The sequence below is a fragment of the Malania oleifera genome, chromosome 12 (genome assembly GCF_029873635.1).
Source record: "Malania oleifera isolate guangnan ecotype guangnan chromosome 12, ASM2987363v1, whole genome shotgun sequence".
In the NCBI taxonomy this organism is placed as follows: Eukaryota; Viridiplantae; Streptophyta; class Magnoliopsida; order Santalales; family Ximeniaceae; genus Malania; species Malania oleifera.
The window spans coordinates 70,601,548-70,621,478 of NC_080428.1; the positions used below are offsets into that span (position 1 = coordinate 70,601,548).

The 19,931-nt window shown below is 34.6% G+C and overlaps 1 protein-coding gene across 1 annotated transcript; it reads left to right on the forward strand.

Annotated features, from left to right (window-relative positions):
• Window positions 1–11,424: 11,424 nt before the first annotated feature.
• On the forward strand, window positions 11,425–13,774 carry LOC131144382 (homeobox-leucine zipper protein HAT5). Its single transcript, XM_058093004.1, has 3 exons — window positions 11,425–11,876; window positions 12,677–13,071; window positions 13,178–13,774. Exons 1-3 carry the CDS (start codon window positions 11,678–11,680, stop codon window positions 13,640–13,642), a joined length of 1,059 nt encoding a protein of 352 aa, XP_057948987.1. The 5' UTR covers window positions 11,425–11,677; the 3' UTR covers window positions 13,643–13,774.
• Window positions 13,775–19,931: the final 6,157 nt, after the last annotated feature.

The window sequence follows — 19,931 nt, forward strand, 5'->3', positions numbered from 1 at the left end:
ATGTATGTATCGTAATGGGGCTGCATATAAGTGGCCGCCAGTTCACCTCAGATTGTGTATGTATGTATGTAGTAGTATGAATGTGTTCGTAATGAGAGATTGCAAATTTTGAGGACAAAATTTTTGTAAGGATGGGAGGTTGTAAGAACTCGAACCGTGGTATGTGGTTTTAATATTGGAAATAAGGGTAAAGTGATAATTTGGGCAAGCTTTGTCGACGAAGCCAAGGTTTGTCGACGAAGCCAGGGTTCGTCAACGAAATCCCTTCTGTTCTCGACAAAGAAATTCAGTGTCTCGTTGACAAAGAGATCTCGAGGGATTTTGGGAAAAAAATTGGAACCTCGGCTCATCGATGAGGCCACCGTCTCATCAACGAAGGTAATGACAGACTCATCGACGAGGATGCCAATTCGTCGACGAATTCACCCGAGTTAAAGGGTTATAAATATCCAAAAGGGTTGCTTCCAAGCTCAGTTAGCTTGATTTTCTCTCTCTCTCTCTCTCTCTCTCTCTCTCTCTCTCTCTCTCTCTCTCTCTCTCTCTCTCTCTCTCTCTCTCTCTCTCTCTCTCTCTCTCTTTTTCTTTTTTTATTTATTCACTATTCGTCACCGGATTCATAAATCTAACGTTACTGCGAGGATCAGGGAAGGATTCTCTACGTTTCTAGCAAATTGGAATCTCGTTTCGAGCCATTTCGTGTTTCAGGACAAAATTGAGGTAAGGTTCGGTTTTCCTTTCTGATTCGAAATATGTGTAGTAGTACGAATTGTAAGCTGGTATTCTACTGTGGTTTGTAGGTTTTAGAGTCTCGATTCGTAGTTTTGGGGACCATAGAGTTCGTAGTTAGAATTTGGGTTAAGGTAAGGGGATTCAGTTTATATCTATTTTCGAAATCAGGATCGGTAAGCTTGTAGGCTACGATCGTATGTATGTTTTGGTAACTTATTTGGGGAAATCTATCGAGTAAAATACGGAATTTTTGGGTTACAATTTTTGGGAAAATTTTGGGATTTCGGGTATCATCTCTGCTTTGTTTGGAAAATCGTTTGTTTTGTTTAAACTGTATTACTGAGATGACTGTTATCCATATTTGTATAAACTGTATACTTGAATTGGAAAACGATATGATTTATCATAAACCAAATAAGTGTGGTATGTATGGTTGTATGTAATTGTTTCAGGTATTTGTAAAACAACTATGTGAAGGCTAATTATCGTACGCTGATATGTATAGGAGCGTGAGCTCCAAAATGATTCCAGGTTTTGTGAAATCGGCTAGGGGCGGTTATCTATCGTATGTCGAAATAGCTATGTGGCGGCTAATTACAATACACTGATATGTATAGGTTGAGAGTGTCCGGCTCTATATCCGAGGGTGTGAAATATCACTATGTATCCCGGCTGGTCACCGAGGGGTGTGAGCTACACTGTATTGGCAATGTATTCACTATGAAGTTTCGAGTTTCATAGATTAGTTTCATTTTGGCAATGTAATCGCTGTGAGGCTTTGAATTCATGGAGTAGTTGCGTACTAGTGTGAGCTACATCGTATTGGCAATGTAATCGTTATGAAGTTTCGGGTTTCATAGCGTAGTTGCGTATTAGTGTGACGACACTGACCGTATGTTTTGGGTATCGTATGTATTGGAATGCATTTGTGAAAATACTGGAACTATATGGAACTGTATGAAAATGTTTTCGAACTATATTGTATTGTATAGTGTTATGTTTTGCGTAAAATAATACTGGTATGCCACACACTGATATAACCTACTTTCTTCCTTACTGAGAGGTGTCTCACCTCGAATGTATGTACAATGTTTTCAGGTCCATCAGGTAGCCGTATTTAGCATCCTAGCAATCGAAAGCGGGGATGTCATTAGCTGCTGTTAGTATCTGATTAGGTACGAGATTTTGTAATCGGGTTGTTGTGATAGTTTTTGTAGACACCCAGAGTGTGTACTGTATTTATGGGATTGTATACCTTAGTAATGTATGGGTTCGTATATCCTAGCTTTGTACAGACTCTGGTATGGTATGTTATATAGGTAGATGAAACATTTTTCGCAGCGTAACTGATAAGTATGGATGTATATGTGTATGTGTATAGGGCATCCATGTACCTCACGGGGTCAGACCATCTTATTGTATTATATCATGTATGTTTGAATTGATACAGAGACAAGTTAGGTTACTATATTCACACCTAGGACCATCTGTGGGTTCAGGACATGATAGATTTATTTTTCAGAAAATAAACTTATACCTTTATGGTTGAGTCATCAATGAAAGTAACGTAGTACCTTGAACCTCCAAGGGATACAACGGGAGAAGGCCCCCACAAATCTATGTGCACTAACTCCAATTTTTCAGCCTTCAATATCCTGCTAGTTTTCAAGAAACTCACCCTTTTTTGCTTTCCTAAGATGCAACTTTCACACAAGTCAAAATTAACGGACTTCAATTCTAGTAGTTTCCCTTTTGACAGCAGCATCTTCATCCCTTTCTCACTCATGTGACCAAGTCTGCGATGTCATAAGCTTGTATCAGTACTTACTTCAGCAACTGCAGTTGTGTCTCTTGGACTTGAGGTCATGTATAAAGTACCATATTTCTTTCCACGAGCCAATACTCTAGCTTCCTTTGTAACCTTCCAAGTGCCACCAGCAAACAGTATTGCATGACCTTCATCATCAAGCTGTCCAACAAAAATCAAATTCCTTCTCAAGTCAGGAATATGTCATACCTTCTCCAGTAACCAACAAGACCCATTGGACAATGACATCCGGACGTTTCCTATACCCACAACATCCAAGGTTGTACCATCAACCAAATACACCTTACCAAAATCTCCTGCTACATAGTTCTATATGATTTCATGGTGTGAAGTGATATGAAACGAAGCTCCTAAGTCCAAAACCCAATCATCAAGTGGACTGTCTACTGCAAGAAGTAATGCATCTTGTACCTCTTTTGTTATAACATTAGCATAATCAACCTCATTCTTCTTTTTAAGACTTTTTCATTGTCTCCTAAAGTGACCCATTTTGTCACAGTTCCAACATGGTCTTTTTTGGCCAGATCTAGATTTACTCTTGTTCCGATTATAATTTCTGGATTTTGATCTGCCCTGATCTGAATTTCGATCATTACCTCTACCTCTTGTCTTAAGGTTTAGGGCAGAATCAAATCCTGAGGTTTCACCCGCATCTCTTCTGCAAATCTCCTCAGCCAGAATTAAATATCGTATATCATTGTACTTCATTTTTTATTTTCCAGTAGAGTTGCTTACGGCCATCCTCATTGCCTCCCAATTGTTTGGCAACAAAGCCAAAACGATCAGTGCACAAATCTCATCATCAAAATCAATTTCTACAGATGACAATTGATTTGTGATTGTGTTAAACTCATTCAGATGTTGTGCTACTAATGAATTATCTGTCATCTTCAAATTAGACAGAGTTAATTTGATAACTCGCAGTACCTATCTGTCAAGGAGAGTCCATTTCTCTTCCTTCATAGTAGCAAGCTCTTAGAAGGGGTAGATGCAACTTCTTCCCAAAGAGATAGTCCTCGATCTACATCCTCCAGAATCCAAAGTCTATGCCATCAAACTTTTCTATTCTAGACATCTTTCTTGCTTCCTCTGCCATTGTTCCCACTCGAACCTAACTTGGCCCTGATACCAGTTGTTTGGAATTAACAACAAATTCCCAAAACCTATGAGAAACAAAATAGATAAAGAATACACGTCAAAGAAAAATCAATCACACGCATAAGACAGTATTTAAGTGGTTCGGCAATTTTGCCTACATCCACGGAGTTGCAGGGATTTCACTATTATCGAGAAGAAAATATAGAGAGTACGGAAGTACACTACTCTCTCTCTCTCTCTCTCTCTCTCTCTCTCAAAGTGTGAAGGCTTAACCTAATCACCCAAAAAAAAATCATTTTATATGCTGCGCACAGGGTTCCAAATGGGCTACAAAATGGGCCAAAAAATTTTCCTAGGGGCATTGCCCCCAGACCCCCACAAGGCACACTTCGCGAGAAAGAGAAATCTCTCATTAAAGAAAAATCAGATCATCATCAAGATTGAACGCAACTAGGCTCCACAAAAGCCCAACACAGGATGCTACTTTGTTTGGGAATTGCTATTAAGTTCTTGGGTAGGTGAGGGTCTGGCCAGCTAGCCACTATTTTAAAAGAGGGATGTAAACTAAACTTTGAGGATAGTGTGCCAAACTTCCTCTAGGAGTTCATATCTCATGTCCTTTTTAATCTGTGCAATTATTGATTTAGTTTCGGTTTCTTTGTTTTTTGTTTGGCAAGAAGGATTAGAAAAGAAAAAAGAAAGTGAAATGGGGTTTTCCTCATAATTGCAGGCTTCCCTTTTTACTATGAAAAATTGTGAAGATGTTTTGAGAATTTAAAATTAGTATTATTTTATTATTTTTTTCTAAAAAAGATACATCTTATGTTTGGATAGTATTTAAGAAGAGTTTTTTTTACAGTTGGAATCGAAATTGAAATCGAAATTCACTCGAATGAGAAACGGAATGTCAGATTCATCTATCATGTTTGGTTCAGTAAAAGATCGGAATCAAATTTGTATTATAGTGTTTGATATACATAAACATAGGAATCAGAAATGAGTTTAATTTATTTATTTTGTTATTATAGTATAAAAATTATTTAATTAATTTAATATGGAATAATAACATTGTAAATATTTAATTATTACATACTATTATTTTATTAAACTATATAATAAGTACTTTTTTACAATAAAATCATTTTGATAATCATATACTTGATTATAATTTGCATATTTTATTTTATTTTATTTTTATTTTTATTATTTTATTTTAACTATATTATTAATATTATATTTTATCTTATATTTATAAGTATTATTTTAATGATATAATAAATCAATGATCATATAACAAGCATACCATAATATTTAACATTTAATATTATTTTATTAATTTTTATATGTTATAACAATATTATATATAATAAAAAAATAAATTTATGTAATATATACTACATAATATTAATATAAATTATCATATTAATAAATATTGTGTTTTCAAGAATGAAAATTTGATTCCAAAGTAAAAGTTTGGAATCAAATATAGGTAAAAGGGGGAATCTCATTCTTGTATGAAATGAAAATCAGAATGAGAGTAGCGAAAAACAAACGTAACTTAATGGGAATCATCCATTCCAATTTCAATTCCTAGAGTTGATTCCCAATTATCAAACACCACCTTAGATTTGTATTTATATTATATTTGGATAAGATGTAATATAAAATTATATTAAAATTTATCTAAATTCACTTAAATTCAAATCCAAAGTTCGAAATCTATGCTTTCAAAGGTAAAATTAAAATTAGTTTGTTAAGTTGTATACATTTCATTAGTTTTTGAATGTTAAGGATTCATTTTTGAATATTAAAAGAAAAAATGATTGAAAATTATGTCTCCAAAAGATAAACTATTAAAGAAAAGGACTGAATAATGGGAGGATGGTAAATTTGGACCCCTTATAAGTGTAAGGTACTCTATACAAATGTAGGGAATAAATAAAAAGAATCATGTATAAAAATTTATAGGAGAGGAAAAAGTGAAGGAGATTACTAGACTTTGATTAGAATATATATATATATATATATATATATATATATATAGAGAGAGAGAGAGAGAGAGAGAGAGAGAGAGAGAGAGATCTGTATCGAAAGCTTTGAGGTTCAATCTTGAGAGGTTGGGAAAAGATATGAGATGAGAAAAGAGTTATCTTCTATTATGTTGATACTTATTGTTAGCCTTTAAGTAATCAATTAAGAATAAAAAAAGGGATAATATGTTGTCATAAAGTAATACTGCCTTTATCGTGTGATATATACGTACCAAGAGGTATTTTCATTCTTCGTTGCATATGCCCTATGACCTCTAATCTTCAAAATAATAATAATATTAATTATAATTTCATGGTCATATTCTCTTATTTAGTTCGATTTTAAACTTACGATTACAAAAATAGTCAAAATTTCAAAGGTCATACCACCATGACAACATAAAATCCCAACAGTGACATTTGAATTTAAATTAGGTTAAAACCATTAAAAATCGTTAATTTTTCATCTTTACTATTTAGTTGAATATACTTCGATACAATATAAAAAAGTCTACTAAAAATATAAATATATCTAATTTGATTAATTATTAATATTTAATTTTTATATTTAGGAATAAGTTATAATATGTTAAAACTAATGGACGGAATTTGAGAAAAGTTAATAAGTTATAATACCCTTGAATTATAAAAAAAAAAACAAGCTGACGCAATATTTTTCATTAATTTGTGGCATAAATTTAGCGGCAAGAAATACTTTTAAAACCAAAATAAAAACGAGCCGCCATGGAGTCGGCTCTAGCTGCGGACTCTGCGGTCGGCGGCGGAAGGACTCCACTGCTGGAGAGAGCCAGAATTGCAAAGAAACGCGGCGGCTCGGCGAAAGCAACCGACGAAGAGGTAGGGCACCCTACCCCACAGGTGGGAAAAGGACTAGGGGGGGTGGGGCCCTATGGGCTTGGGGATAGGGACTGGGGGAGCCATCAGATGTCCCTAAATTCCAAAGTAAGGGCTGATTGGACGTGCTGCTTTTTTGTTTTCTTCCCTACTTTTTTTTAAAAAATCAAAAAGAAAAAAAGCTTTCAGTCTCCTCGGCCTTTGCCCCAAAAGATTTGCCTTTTTTGCATTTTTAATTTGCTTTTGAAACCACGCAATACGATAGTAAATTACATTTTGCCCTAAAGTTTAGAAAATGAATTTGTGTTTGGCTGTAGTTTGCGTGAAACAAAATTTTTGTACATATTTTAAAATCCGAATTGCATGTTCCTAAATATTGAATTAATATGTTTTAAAACTTAGGAATTGAAATTTGTGGTTTAATATTATTGTTATTTTGAACTTAATTGTAACAAAAATATAAAATTAATTGCTTGTCACATTACTCATTTTCTAAGCTCTTAGATAAAAGAGTATAACAAAGACAATAAATACGAAACTAAAAAATTAGTTGTAAGTAGGGGTATACTCGGTTCGGTTCGGTTCGATTATGATTAGAACTGAAAAACGAACCAAGTGTTTCGATTTTTGGAATTTTAGAACCGAAACTGAAACCAAACTAAAAGTGTTCTTCTATGGAGAACCGAACATTTAGCGATTCGATTACTATTTTTTCAGTTTTTAAACGATTTTACAGTTGTTGTGAAGATAGGGGAGGGAGGTAGAGCCGCAGGCACCAGGCAGAGGTGGTGTTGGTGCAACTCGAACTCTGAGAGTCCGAGAGAGACTAAGATCCTGAGAGAGGCAGCGTCAGTTATAGCTCGAACTCAAAGTGAGAGAGACGACGAGAGACGGAGAGAGACCTAACTTAGATCATATCCGAGCGTGAGAGAGTCTAATATGAGGGAGAGGTAGATTCAATGTGGCTAGCAGGGGGGGCTCGAAGACGAGAGAGTGAGAGATGACACATGGCCACGGGCAAAGAGACAACTCATATCAGAGAAATGTAGAGTGAAAGTGTGAAACCCTAAAATGTAGAGTGTACTCCACATTAATTACATTAATATTTTAATATATATACATATAGACACACACCCAAATGAGAGTACATATGATAGCTTCACCAATACTTTACTTGTTTGGTGTTATTGTTGCACCTAAAAATTGCTATTAAAATTTTTACATAAAATACTAATTGCAATTACCAAAATCATTTCAATTTGATAAATCAAAATAACACTAATATTTTCTTTGAGAGCTTATAATTTGAATTTTAGTAAATTGCGACACATAATTATATCAAGTTCTATGGAGATTTGCACACACACACACACACACACACACACACACACACACACACATATATATATATATATATGTGTGTGTGTGTGTGTGTGTGTGTGTGTGTGTGTGTGTTTTAAATGTGAGAGAGACGACAAGAGACGGAGAGAGACCTAGCTGAGATCATATCCAAGAGTGAGAGAGTCTGATTTGAGGGAGAAGTAGATTCAATGTGGCTAGTAGGGGGGACTCGAAGACGAGAGAGTGAGAGATGATGCATGGCCACGGCCAGAGAGATGACTCAGAAGAGAAATGCAAAGTGAAAGTGTGAAACTCTAAATCCCAAATCCCCCATATATAATTATTAACTAGTCATATCATTATTATTATTATTATTATTATTATTATTATTATTATTATTATATAAATCAATATTTGGATTTTTTTTAGTTCGATTATATTTTGAAACCAAAATCGAAATAAAAAATTTGTATTTTTGGAAACGAAAATCATAAATTGAAAAATCGAACTGCTTGTGTTTTCGGTTTGAATTTTGATTTTTCGATAATATATTTACACTCCTAGTTGTAAGCACTAAAATAGATAAATAAGAAGAATAAGGATGCATTGTGTAGTGACCTGAAGAATAATAGTATTATAATAAAAAAGAGGGAAGAAAATGAAAATAAGAATAGAAAGAGGTAGTAGACTTCGTCGACGAATACAAGGATTCGTTGACGAAGGTCTTCAAGATCTCGTCGACGAGAAAATACCGAGCGAGGATTTTGGGCTACTCTGAATTTCGTCGACGAAGGGTAAGGTTCGTCGACGAATTTACTGAAGGACTCGTTGACGAGGTGACGTGGCTCGTTGATGAATTTCGCAGTATAAATAGCCCTAAACTGATTTTTAATCGCAGAATTTCATCTGAACCCTCTCTTTCTCTCTCCTCTACGGCTCCTCCTCCTTCTTCCGTAGATTTCGGCCCCGCCAGTCGTCGGATCGACGATCTGAAGCCACCACGACGCTCCTAGCGAAGTTCTCTACAAGTCTACCGGAGTGGATCGTTGGTGAAATGAGGTTGGATTTCATCCCAAATTCAAGGTAAGACTTTTTAGTCCATTTTTGGCCTTCTGACAGTTATAGGAAATTATGTAGGCCAAAAAATATTGATGTTTTGTTCTGAGATTTATGGTTTTCAGGGTGTTGAGTGGAGAACCCTGCGGGTGTTGGACCCGTTATAGTAAAAGATTTTTAGCAGGAAACAGGTAAGGGAAATATGCTATGCTAGGTTATATGAATATGTTTTTAGTATGAAAATATAAATGTTCCACCAAAGTATTGTTTACAGCAGATATTTATATAGTTTATCAAATGTGATTAATATATTTTAAAATTACTGTGTGACTTGAGAATATAGATATTGTATAAAAACATGTTTTACAGTATTTTCAGAGATGTTTTTTACAGAATATATAGACAATGAATGTATTTTACAGCAATTACAGAAATACCATAATTATACAGTTTTATAGTACCATGACATACATATTTATAGTTTTCTACAACGTCATGGTTTATACAGTTATTACAGAATTATGATAAAACAGATAGTGGTATATAGAGATGTATTATATAGTATCAGACCCTGTTGACCATACAGTTACAGAGCACGGTACCGTAGTTATATACAGTTTATATAGTGCAACCACCTATTCAAATAATACGTGGTATAAAGGTCAATCGCATAGAGCCCACGAGTGAACAGACTCCCCATCAGATATGGGTTGAGTAGGGCTGATCAGACTATGGAGTATAGTGATTTATTTCTGATTGACCAGCCAAGGTAAATCCCGCCTACGGGCCGCACAACCCTGTCATGAGGGGTTAAATCATGACACACAGTTATCCACAGGAAAGTTTACAGTTATTATTATGTTTATACAATTTTACAGAAATAGATAATATATACATATATTAACAGTATTTTGAATAGAAACCTAAAGTACAAAAATGTTAAGCAACAGGAAAAAGATGAAGACTATATTTCTAGTATTATGCTTTACAGATTTAGTGATACATGATTATATGAAAATAGATTTGCATAATATTGTAGCTCATTTGCCACACACTAGTAATAGCATATTTCGTCTTATGGAACTTTGGTTTATCCCAGTGTTGAATTATTTTTCAGGTGAGTCAGTTGGGCGAGCGGACCAGGCTCGCAAATAGAGAGATCACAGTACTGCCCTGTCAGAGAGAGTGAGTATATTTTTGTATAGCTCTCACCGGTTGAGGATATTGAGGGAACAGTCAAATATGTGTATTTTGGGAAACCTATTGGCACTCTGGTATTGTATATAATTATATGTGGATATGTTTATTTGATTTCTGTTTGTTACTGCTTAGGTTAATGATTGTGTTCAATCCAGTATAGTATCAGAGCATGTTAAATATCATAGTATAAAAATAAAAAAAAAAAACCCATTTAAATAGCAGGTTGTTACACACTGAGAATGTGAATACTCTATTTTTATGGCGTAATGCAAAAATCAAACTCAATCTACTCCTAAAAGCTCCTAAAATTGTGAGGAAAATGAATCGATTAAATTTAACCTTATCAATCTAACCTAGAAATAGGAAAATTTAAACATTATAATCTCCTAAATACAGGAAGGAGTCATTCAAATCAACTCATTAACAAATGATGAAATATTGATAATATCAAACTTATATTTATGAAAAAATAAGAATAAAAGAGTAATCTTGTCGTAACAGAATGAATCAAATTGCTTTTGGAGAAATTTTTTTAGATTCAAACACTCTTTTAAAGTATCTAAACTTAAGTGTTACCGAAGCCATCCACTTGTTTCACTAATTCTCAATATTTTCTTCTAATTTAATTTATCTATCCTTTCATACCAAAGCTTTAGTCTGAAAATCATACTTTTTCTCAATACAATTTGATCTTATAAGTCTAGCTAAAAAAAAAAAAAAAACAATTAGATCTTATAAGTTGTTCTAGTTATAAGAATTATCGTTATTTTGTGTGTTTATACACACATATTATTTAGTATAATAAGAATTCCTAACTTATTTTTTGTAGTATATAATTCAATGAAAGAGGGTTAAATTGTTTACAATGAGATACATTACTTTACCGACAAGAGAATAGTAAGGTGTCACGGTTTTTTTTGCCCCTATCTTCATATTATATTCAACTTTATAAAGTAATAATTTTTTATAAATTTTCAACAAACTTTTAGTTAATTTATTATAAATGTTTTTGGTACAATTGGGAAAATAAATTTTAAAAATTAAATTTAAATTTGTAGGAATTTTTTTTTAAAAAAAAATTAATATAATTTTATACTATTTTTTAAAATATATATAAATTTTAATTCAATTATCAAAAATCTATAATCCAAAACTCATGGTATCTACAGTAGTATATTACAAAAATATATGGTATCTACACTAGTATATTACAAAAATATCCCTTCTAAAGAGTAAAAACTGAGCAGTTTATTTCATTTTATATTCGTAGAAGTGTAGAACAGAGAAGAGCATGGTAATTTCACCCCCGGCATGTCTCGTCAGCAGGGGAAACCCCTGCTCTGCCCTCCACAAAGCCTGATATAACCCGCATCAGCATCACCGTGCCAGAGGGATCTCTCACACTTTCCCCCTCCGTGCTGTGTTTCTACCATCTCTTCTTCTTCTTCTTCTTCTTCTTCTTCCTGGTGATGGGCTCTGGCTCTTCACACTCCTATACTACCGCATTACAGAGCTTACCGTCGCGAGCTCTTTCCCACCCATGATCCCAAAATATGACTCTGTAGTTGCCCAAGAGTATTTCAAATCCTGGGAAGAAGAAGAAGAAGCTGTAGCTATGGGAAGCGGCAGGGTCTATCCCAATTCTAACGCCACCGTTTTACTTCAAAACGACAGACCTCACTGCTCATCGCAGGTTCTTGAATCCCTTTGGATCAGCAGCTCTTCCCCCACTTTCCATGGTGATTTTCTGCTACACCCTTTCTTTCTTATTCACCCTGTTGCTTCTGCTTCAGTTCCTTAAGTATTTAAGTTAGGTCTACTGAGCTACCGTTTCTCTGAAATTTTGATATTTCTATATTTGTAGCCTTACTGTCCGGCTTCTTTGATGGTTGCTGGTTATTATGTAAACTAGCTTCAAGATTGATTTGTTTCACTTGTCTGTGAAATAGATTTACTCTGCTGTCATTGAAAATTTTCAATCTCGAGCTTTCGCTCATGGTTTTCAATCTTGGGTAAAATCAAATTTTTGTTGCTCCTGCTGATGGCCCAACCTGCAAAAAATGTGTAACCCCGCGGAGCTTGGAATTTTGAATTTCAATTTTCGTAAAATTAAATGCAGAAGCGCACTGAATTGCGTTTAAATTCACACAAATCTAAACCAAAGCTCCAAACACAACTAAGGAATCTCTGAAATCCCTGCTTACCGTATTGTCTCTTCTTCTATTCCTATGCTTATGTTTGAGGTTCCAGAACAAGAGCTACCAATAGCAAATTTGTAGGGCAAAGAATTAAAAAGCTTCTCTTGTAGTTAGTTTCACTTATATATACCAGAGACAAGCATGATAAATGAAACTGAAAAGGTGAATTTGAGCTCAAAGTTCGACCCAAAAAATTAAATCTCATATTTTTTTAATACCCACTAGCAAATTTTGCAAGAAAGATGACAAATTTATCAAATGGCAACTGTTCAAGAGTCTCAAAAAAGTTGTGCCGATCAAGTGTAAGTAATGTTTGAGTGATTCTGGTTTTGGTAACTCAGGGTCGACTTCCATGGTGAGCTTCGAGAGTGTTGGAGGCGGGGACGCAATGGACGGGCCTTTCTTCCAAGCGCTGAGCAAAGAAGAGAATGGCGACGAGGATTGCGACGAGTGCTATCACCAACGAGAGAAGAAAAGGCGTTTAACAACCGAGCAGGTCCAGCATCTGGAGAAGAATTTTGAGGTAGAGAACAAGCTTGAACCAGAGAGGAAGATCCAAATCGCAAAAGAGCTTGGGCTGCAGCCTAGGCAAGTTGCAATATGGTTTCAGAATCGGCGCGCAAGGTTCAAGACCAAACAGCTGGAGAAAGACTTTGATTCGTTGAAATCTAGCTATGAAAAGCTCAGGACAGACCATGACAACCTCGTTAAGGAAAAAGAAAGATTGAGAGATGAGGTAGTGCCGTAGTAGTAATAATAATAATAATAAAGTAGTACCAAACTTTAATCGATCCCTAATGAATGGTTCATTTAAATTCTCTGTAACTGTTGGACTTCGACAGGTTGTTTTGCTGAGAGATAAACTGCAGCACAGAGAGAAAGGGTTGACAGATTCAGAGCCTCACAGTCCCATCACCTCATCACATGCAGAACATCAGAAATTCCCAATTCCCAATAAAGGTTGTTGTGAAAATTTACGTGATGTGCCAGTGGCAGTCTGCAAGCAGGAAGCCGCGAGTTCAGCCAAAAGTGATGTTTTCGATTCTGACAGTCCACACTGTGCAGAGGGGAACCCCTCATCGTTGTTAGAGCCTGCGGATTCTTCTCATGCTTTTGAGGCAGCAGAGCAGTCTGATTTTTCTCAGGATGAAGAAGATAACCTCAGCCAGAGCCTTCTGCCGACGCCATACTTCCCAAAGCTTGACTACAAGCAGCAGCACTCTTATTACCATGACCCGGCTGTTAATCCCTGTAGTGCTCTGGGGTTCTCGGCTGAGGATCACCCCTTCTCTTTCTGGCCTTACTGAGTTAATTGATCACCATTAATTTGTCACATAGGCTAGCTCCAGCATTTCTGAGTACTGCAATTTCAAGTGTCCTGCTGTAATTATGGTTAATTATTAAGCAATAATAAGTTTGTGGCGTTGTTCCCTGTGTTATATCTGCTGAGCACTTGAATTTTGAGGGTGCTTGCACTTTATTTATTCAAATTACTTGCTTGTGAAACTGAGGAAAGGAAAAAAAATGAAATGAAAATTTGAATGGAAATCACATGAAAAATTTTGTTTTCATTTCTCTCAATTTAATTCTGATCTTAATAGTTTGAGGAATAAAACTATTAAAATAAATCAAACATAAAATAGTTCACATTTTTGAGAAATTTTCAAAGTTTTTTTTTTTCAAATAAATGGCTAGTTAATTATATAGCATTCAGTTTATATACTTATTATATATAAAAACAATTAACGCTTAATCCGGCTTTGTGTGGTGAGTGAAGTAGTAGGTAATGAGACATATGAGTAATCATGGGCAATCATGAAATTAAATGTTTAGGATGTGGAATAGAATTTAATTAATCGAAGTAAGTTCAATGCAACCTTTCAATTATTTAAACCGAGTGTAGAATAGCTGAAGTTGAGCCAAATCATTAGTGGATAAAATGCTTTTTAACAAATCATGCAAAGGCAGAGCTAGAGTTGATAATGAATAAATAATGGAGGGCTGCCTTTAAGAACAAAAATGTTGAATCTCAATGCAACTTTTGGTAGTAAAAGTAAGAACAAAAAAAAATAAAATAATGGAGGGAACCCAAAGATGATTAAATATGGGCAAAAGAGAAGATCGTCAATTTGTCATTATCTGTAATCAGCATGTATAAATATGTCACCGACATAATAAACATGCTGAATTAACCAAGGACATGATTAGGTATGCTATCATATCCACTCGAAAAGTTTACCTGCTTTCATAGAGAGATAGAGAGAGAAAGGTAATATATATTTCCTATTAATTAAGCTTCCAAGTTCTTGTCCGTCCATGGAGAATTGAAGTAACAGCTAGGTGGCAAAGAAGTAAAGGGGGAGAAGCAATAGCCATATAGCCAACAGCTAATATGAGTGCTAAACAGAGAAAAGAGGGCAAACATAGGGGCATTGGGGACCCTTAAAGTCAAAAGATTAGGGCGGTTCATATTCAAAATGCCCTTACAGTGGGCAAGGACTTTTAGGCATGGCATTAATTGGATGGGTAGCTAGCTAGCTACTTGAATTTACATATGTATATATATATATATATGGGATGTTGACATATGTATATATATATAAGCGCGCTGTCCCACGCATGGCGAAAACATGGAATCCCCATTCTGTACCCACCCATAGTTCTTTTCAATTTTCTAATTTCTTCCACAACAATACTTCATATCAGCGAATGCTGATGCAATTGGGTTCCTCTCAGAGATTTTCTCATGGTTTCTTTTGATTGAACTCGCTAGCTAGCTACCTAGCTACCTAGCTAGCATTGTTAGAAAACCCTAGAAGTACCTTTGCCTCATCCCCCGTTTAGTTCACCTATGGATCGAGACATAGCTAGGTTTGGAAGAACTTGCCATTAAAGAAGAAGAAGAAGAAGAAGAAGAAGAAGAAGAAAGAGGAAATGAAGAAGATGCTTCGTGCTTGCATGTTTTTCTCCTTCACCTACCCCTGTGTGGGTCCTCAATTATAATTATGGACTCAACCAAGCGCCCACTGTGGTTGGGATGGGCACAGGAAGGAGTAGATGATGACGGGATAAGGGGGTGCATGGGGACGTCGCGTACGTATACCATTACGATCTTCATGTGAAAGATTCCAGTAGTACGTTTTACTTTTTTTTATATACGTAGACATCAGCTGATAGATACAGCTGAATGTAAAACAAGTGGTGTAGCACACCAGAAGCTATTGCTCAGCTTTCTCCCAAAGTAGATTATTCAATTTCTTCTCTGGATGTGTATTAATTTTTAACCAAACCCTGACTTCTGTTGTCCTTCAGGTCTCGTGAGAGAGAGAGAGAGAGAGAGAGACATGTTTACTAGTCTGTAAGAAAACATGGCTTCAATATTAGGGGCTCTTTGGAGCTCAGAAAATATTAGGTAAATAAGAGAATAATATTAAGAAATTCTCATTTTCATGTTTGATTATTACGGAGAATGAGAAAGAAAATGAAAAATATTCTAAATTTTTAAAAATAAAAATTTGATTTTACACAATATTAATATTTAATTTTTCCTAATTTTTAGCTATATTAAAATAATTTTTTTATAATATCTAATAAAAAATTAAAATATAAGAAAAAATGAGTTTTCTTTTTATTTTCCTTTTCCTGATCATAAAATTCTTGATCCAAACATATCCTAAATATTTTAGTTTTGTGAGGAGGCCATAAAAATTATATGAGAGGGAATATTAGATTTTTCTAATTAGAATTGAGTGTAAGAGTTTTGGAATTTATGGCTGTGTAATTGAGATTGAACTATGATATTTGAGTGAAAAAGAAGAGGGAGAGTCGCTTAAGGCAGTGTTTTTCGAGAGTATAGATTTTGGGGTTTAAATTTGAATTTGTATAGATTTGAATGAAAACTTATTGATATTGTTTGAGAGTATGGATTTCAATTATTGAATTTAGATTTAAACATTTTGTTTTTTTTGGAAAAAGCCGGAAGCCACCCATAGAGCGGCTCCGTCCCAAGTTTATTAATAACTCTCACTTATGGCGGAAAAATATCATGAAAATAAAAGGACACTTGGGACAGATTTGAATACAATTCTATACTATATTTTATCTAAATCTAACACAACTCAAAATTTAAAATCTCTCCAAACATAGTAACTATTCATGACATGGATTTGGGATCTTAAATTAGATTTGGATGAATTTTACTATAATTTTATATCATATATAATTCAAATCCACCATAAATCTAAATTTAAAACATCTTTCAGCATAGTATCAATGAATATTTGTACTATATTTCATCCAAATATATAACAATTAATTAAAAAAGAGTGCCCATTGTGAGAAATTACTTATATTGTCCAATCACTTTATATTTTGTAAAAATTAATTAAAATTTTGAATTTTAATTTATTTTCAACTTGAGAGAGAGAGAGAGGGTGATGTATTTTCAGGACATAAATGTATAAATCGAAACTTTAGATGACATCAAATTAAAAGGTGAGAATAATATTACTTACTAAGTAGTTCGATCTAGTCATTGACCCTTTCCTGATTAATTTATTAACTTGAGATTTTAACATCATCAAAACCTAGTTTCTATGCTCACCACTTCAGCGAATCCATCAATGTATTCATCATCATCAAGGGGTGACTGTAGACGTGGTGTGAAAGATTTAAGGTGATGGGCAGCTAGCTGGAGGAGATGAATTCATGATAAGGAAAATGAACAGGGGAACTAATTGGGAAGGGCGAACTTCAGGCAGTATATCTTAACAGTAGCTAGTCACTTTGGATACAGTGAAATGTCACAGGTGCATGTGGGACAACTGCCCCACCCACTAGCTTTATAATTTAGACATGCCTCTCCTGTCAACTTATCAATCCCTACAGGAAAAACACTCATCTATCAATGAAGGCAACAGGAAATTATAAATGCCTGCACAAGCCTCAAGTTCCGTCTCTCTAATTGGCCTTGCAACCCTAAGAAAAACCTACCTATAGGCAAAATACATTGCAATGGCAATTTGTGATGCCCCTCTTAGATCACACTTCAAGAATTAGGAAGATTAAAATTTTATGTTGAACTTTGGAAGTATATATAGGAATGGAAAGAGGCGTCGGATAATGAACAAAAATTGTGAAAATGATTCGATCACATAAGATTTGGATCTCATCAATTATAAGATGTCAATTTAATGCTTAAGCATATATAAATGAGAGGTAAGGGTTTTCAATTGATAGATTCAATTGGTTCAAGTGGATAAAATGGAGAATAAAATTTTTTTCGATTTTATATGGGAGAAATGAACCTACCTTCTATATGGAATTCAATCAAATCTATCAATTTTTATTTCGATTTTTCAAGGTGAAAATCAAATCGAAATGAAACATCAAATCTATTAGTGTTGAGTTATGGTTCATATCCAAAGAGATTATCTACTTCAAAGCTATCATAAATGGGAGGGCTCAGGAGTCTCATAGGCTCTTGAGCACTCCATGGGTGAAACCTCCATGTCTACTTAAACAAAACCCAGTATAGTGTGATGGAGGGGTGCAAGAAGTTTTCACCACCTTGCGGGATGGTACTGGACGTTTGAGTTAGGACACAATATAATTGTATTATCATATGAGACTATATCTATATATTGTAGTCAAAGGTTGAAACCTTAAGACAGTTTTTGTTGATGATAGTAGGACTTGGGACGATACTCCATATGTAGGCACAATACCAAACCACATAAATTCGTTATACTTCTTCTCTTTTTAGATTTTCTCTATTTTTTGTGTTTACTGGCATTTGTGCATAACCTTAGGCCAGGATTTTCACAACAATTAGTTTGGAGAGAAAAAAATCAAACCAATTCAATTGCCCATTTTGACAACCACACTTATCAAGTAGGTCTTGGCACAATCTATTGTTATTTTCAAAATTTATTCTTTATGCATTACATTAGATATATAGCCAATAAAAAATCTGTTGTAATAATGGATTGGATAATGAAGATGCACGGCAGAAATTAAACAACAGGTAAATCAAAATACACAATCAGAACAACAACACAAAGATTTATGTGGTTTAGCAAAACCTACATCCACAAAAGCAATGGTATACAAATTTTCACTAAGAAAATCAAGATGTACACAATACACTTCTCTAATGATCAATCTCACTCTTATATATGCCCAGAATAACATATATAAAAGTTTCTCGGAGGTTTCGCCCTGTTTGCCCAACCTCTCAAAGTTCAAAATTCAAAAATTCTGAAAAAACTGCTCGCAACCCAGGCGCCTCTCGTCAACGAATACAGGGTTTCGTTAACGAGACCAAGAAGACCCTTCGTCGATGAATACAAGGGTCTCGTCGACGATGCCAGAAATATGAAATTTCCTACTCTCGCTAATTACTTGTCGACGAATTTCAAAGCCTTCGTCAACAAGTCTCTGCTATCCCCTCGTTGACGAAAATAAGCCCTCGTTGACGAGGCTGTTCTATGCTGCCCCCTTCATGTTTTTCCCTCTTTCTTCTTTACTTATAAAAATCAAAGTATAAAAGTCACAAATAACAAAATTTTAAAACAAGTAAAGAATAATTTCAATTTTTTCAATTTTAATTTTCAAAATCAAAAACAAATCAATATTTCTTTGATTCTTAAAATTACAACCAAATCAAACTAAAAAGGTGTATAAATCGAACCATGTGGAGCAAATTAGCTCGTTTCAATCAATATTTTCGATTTAACCCAAAGTTCTACACATCTCTAATAAGAGGTAGGGTTTGTCACAGATTTTAGTGATCTTACTCTCGTAATAATTTAGTGATCAAAGCATTTCATTTCTACCCCTCAAGGGTGGCTGAGGTGACAAACTCAAGACTCTCCTAGTTAAGTAACCAATGTTTGAGTCTTGGGAGTTATGATTTTCTATTTGAGATAATACCTTGGTATTTAAGTGAAGAAGGGTAGACATATGGGCCAATAGTCTTGGTCGATTAGTCAAATATTCAAAGGGTCTCAGATACTAGCATTTTTTTTTTTAAATCACTTCTTGTAAGTATTTATTGTAAATCAACCCCTCTACAACTCCAATGAATAATCGATTTCTTTTTTATTTTTGTAAGTGAATTAAAAGACTTATGAAACTGCACTCATACGAAAGAGTCAGATATATGGTTCATCTCTAATTCAAAGAGAAATGTTAAACAATATGGCACTCATTAATATTACAACTCCACATGGCAGGAGCTTATTAAGGTACACATTGTTTCACCTAGTAAATTCCATTCAAATGAACTCACAATATCACGACTTCATTTTTTTTTTTAAATTTTTTCCCCGTTCAAATTCTCTTTAAAATATTTAGATTTTGTAAGCTACAATTAAGGAGAAATTGTATAATATCAAATCTATGATTTTTCTTTGTTGATTTTTAATCAAAAATCTTAAAGTTTGATTGATTAGTGATTTTTCATGTTTTTCCCTCATGAGTGACACATGGGTTTATATGTTTGCCACGTTGTCTACCGGACATGCCACGCAAAATGCAGCCTTTGCAACGTGGTGTATTCTGTGCAAGGCATAGCTTCATGCTACGTGGCAGCCA

Bases quoted from the DNA above. Each gene is read 5' to 3' on its own strand.
- LOC131144382 (XM_058093004.1), top strand. From the start codon at position 11,678: ATGATCCCAAAATATGACTCTGTAGTTGCCCAAGAGTATTTCAAATCC. The intron at 11,877-12,676 runs GTGATTTTCTGC...TTGGTAACTCAG, and splicing joins CTCTTCCCCCACTTTCCATG to GGTCGACTTCCATGGTGAGC. The intron at 13,072-13,177 runs GTAGTGCCGTAG...GGACTTCGACAG, and splicing joins AAGAAAGATTGAGAGATGAG to GTTGTTTTGCTGAGAGATAA.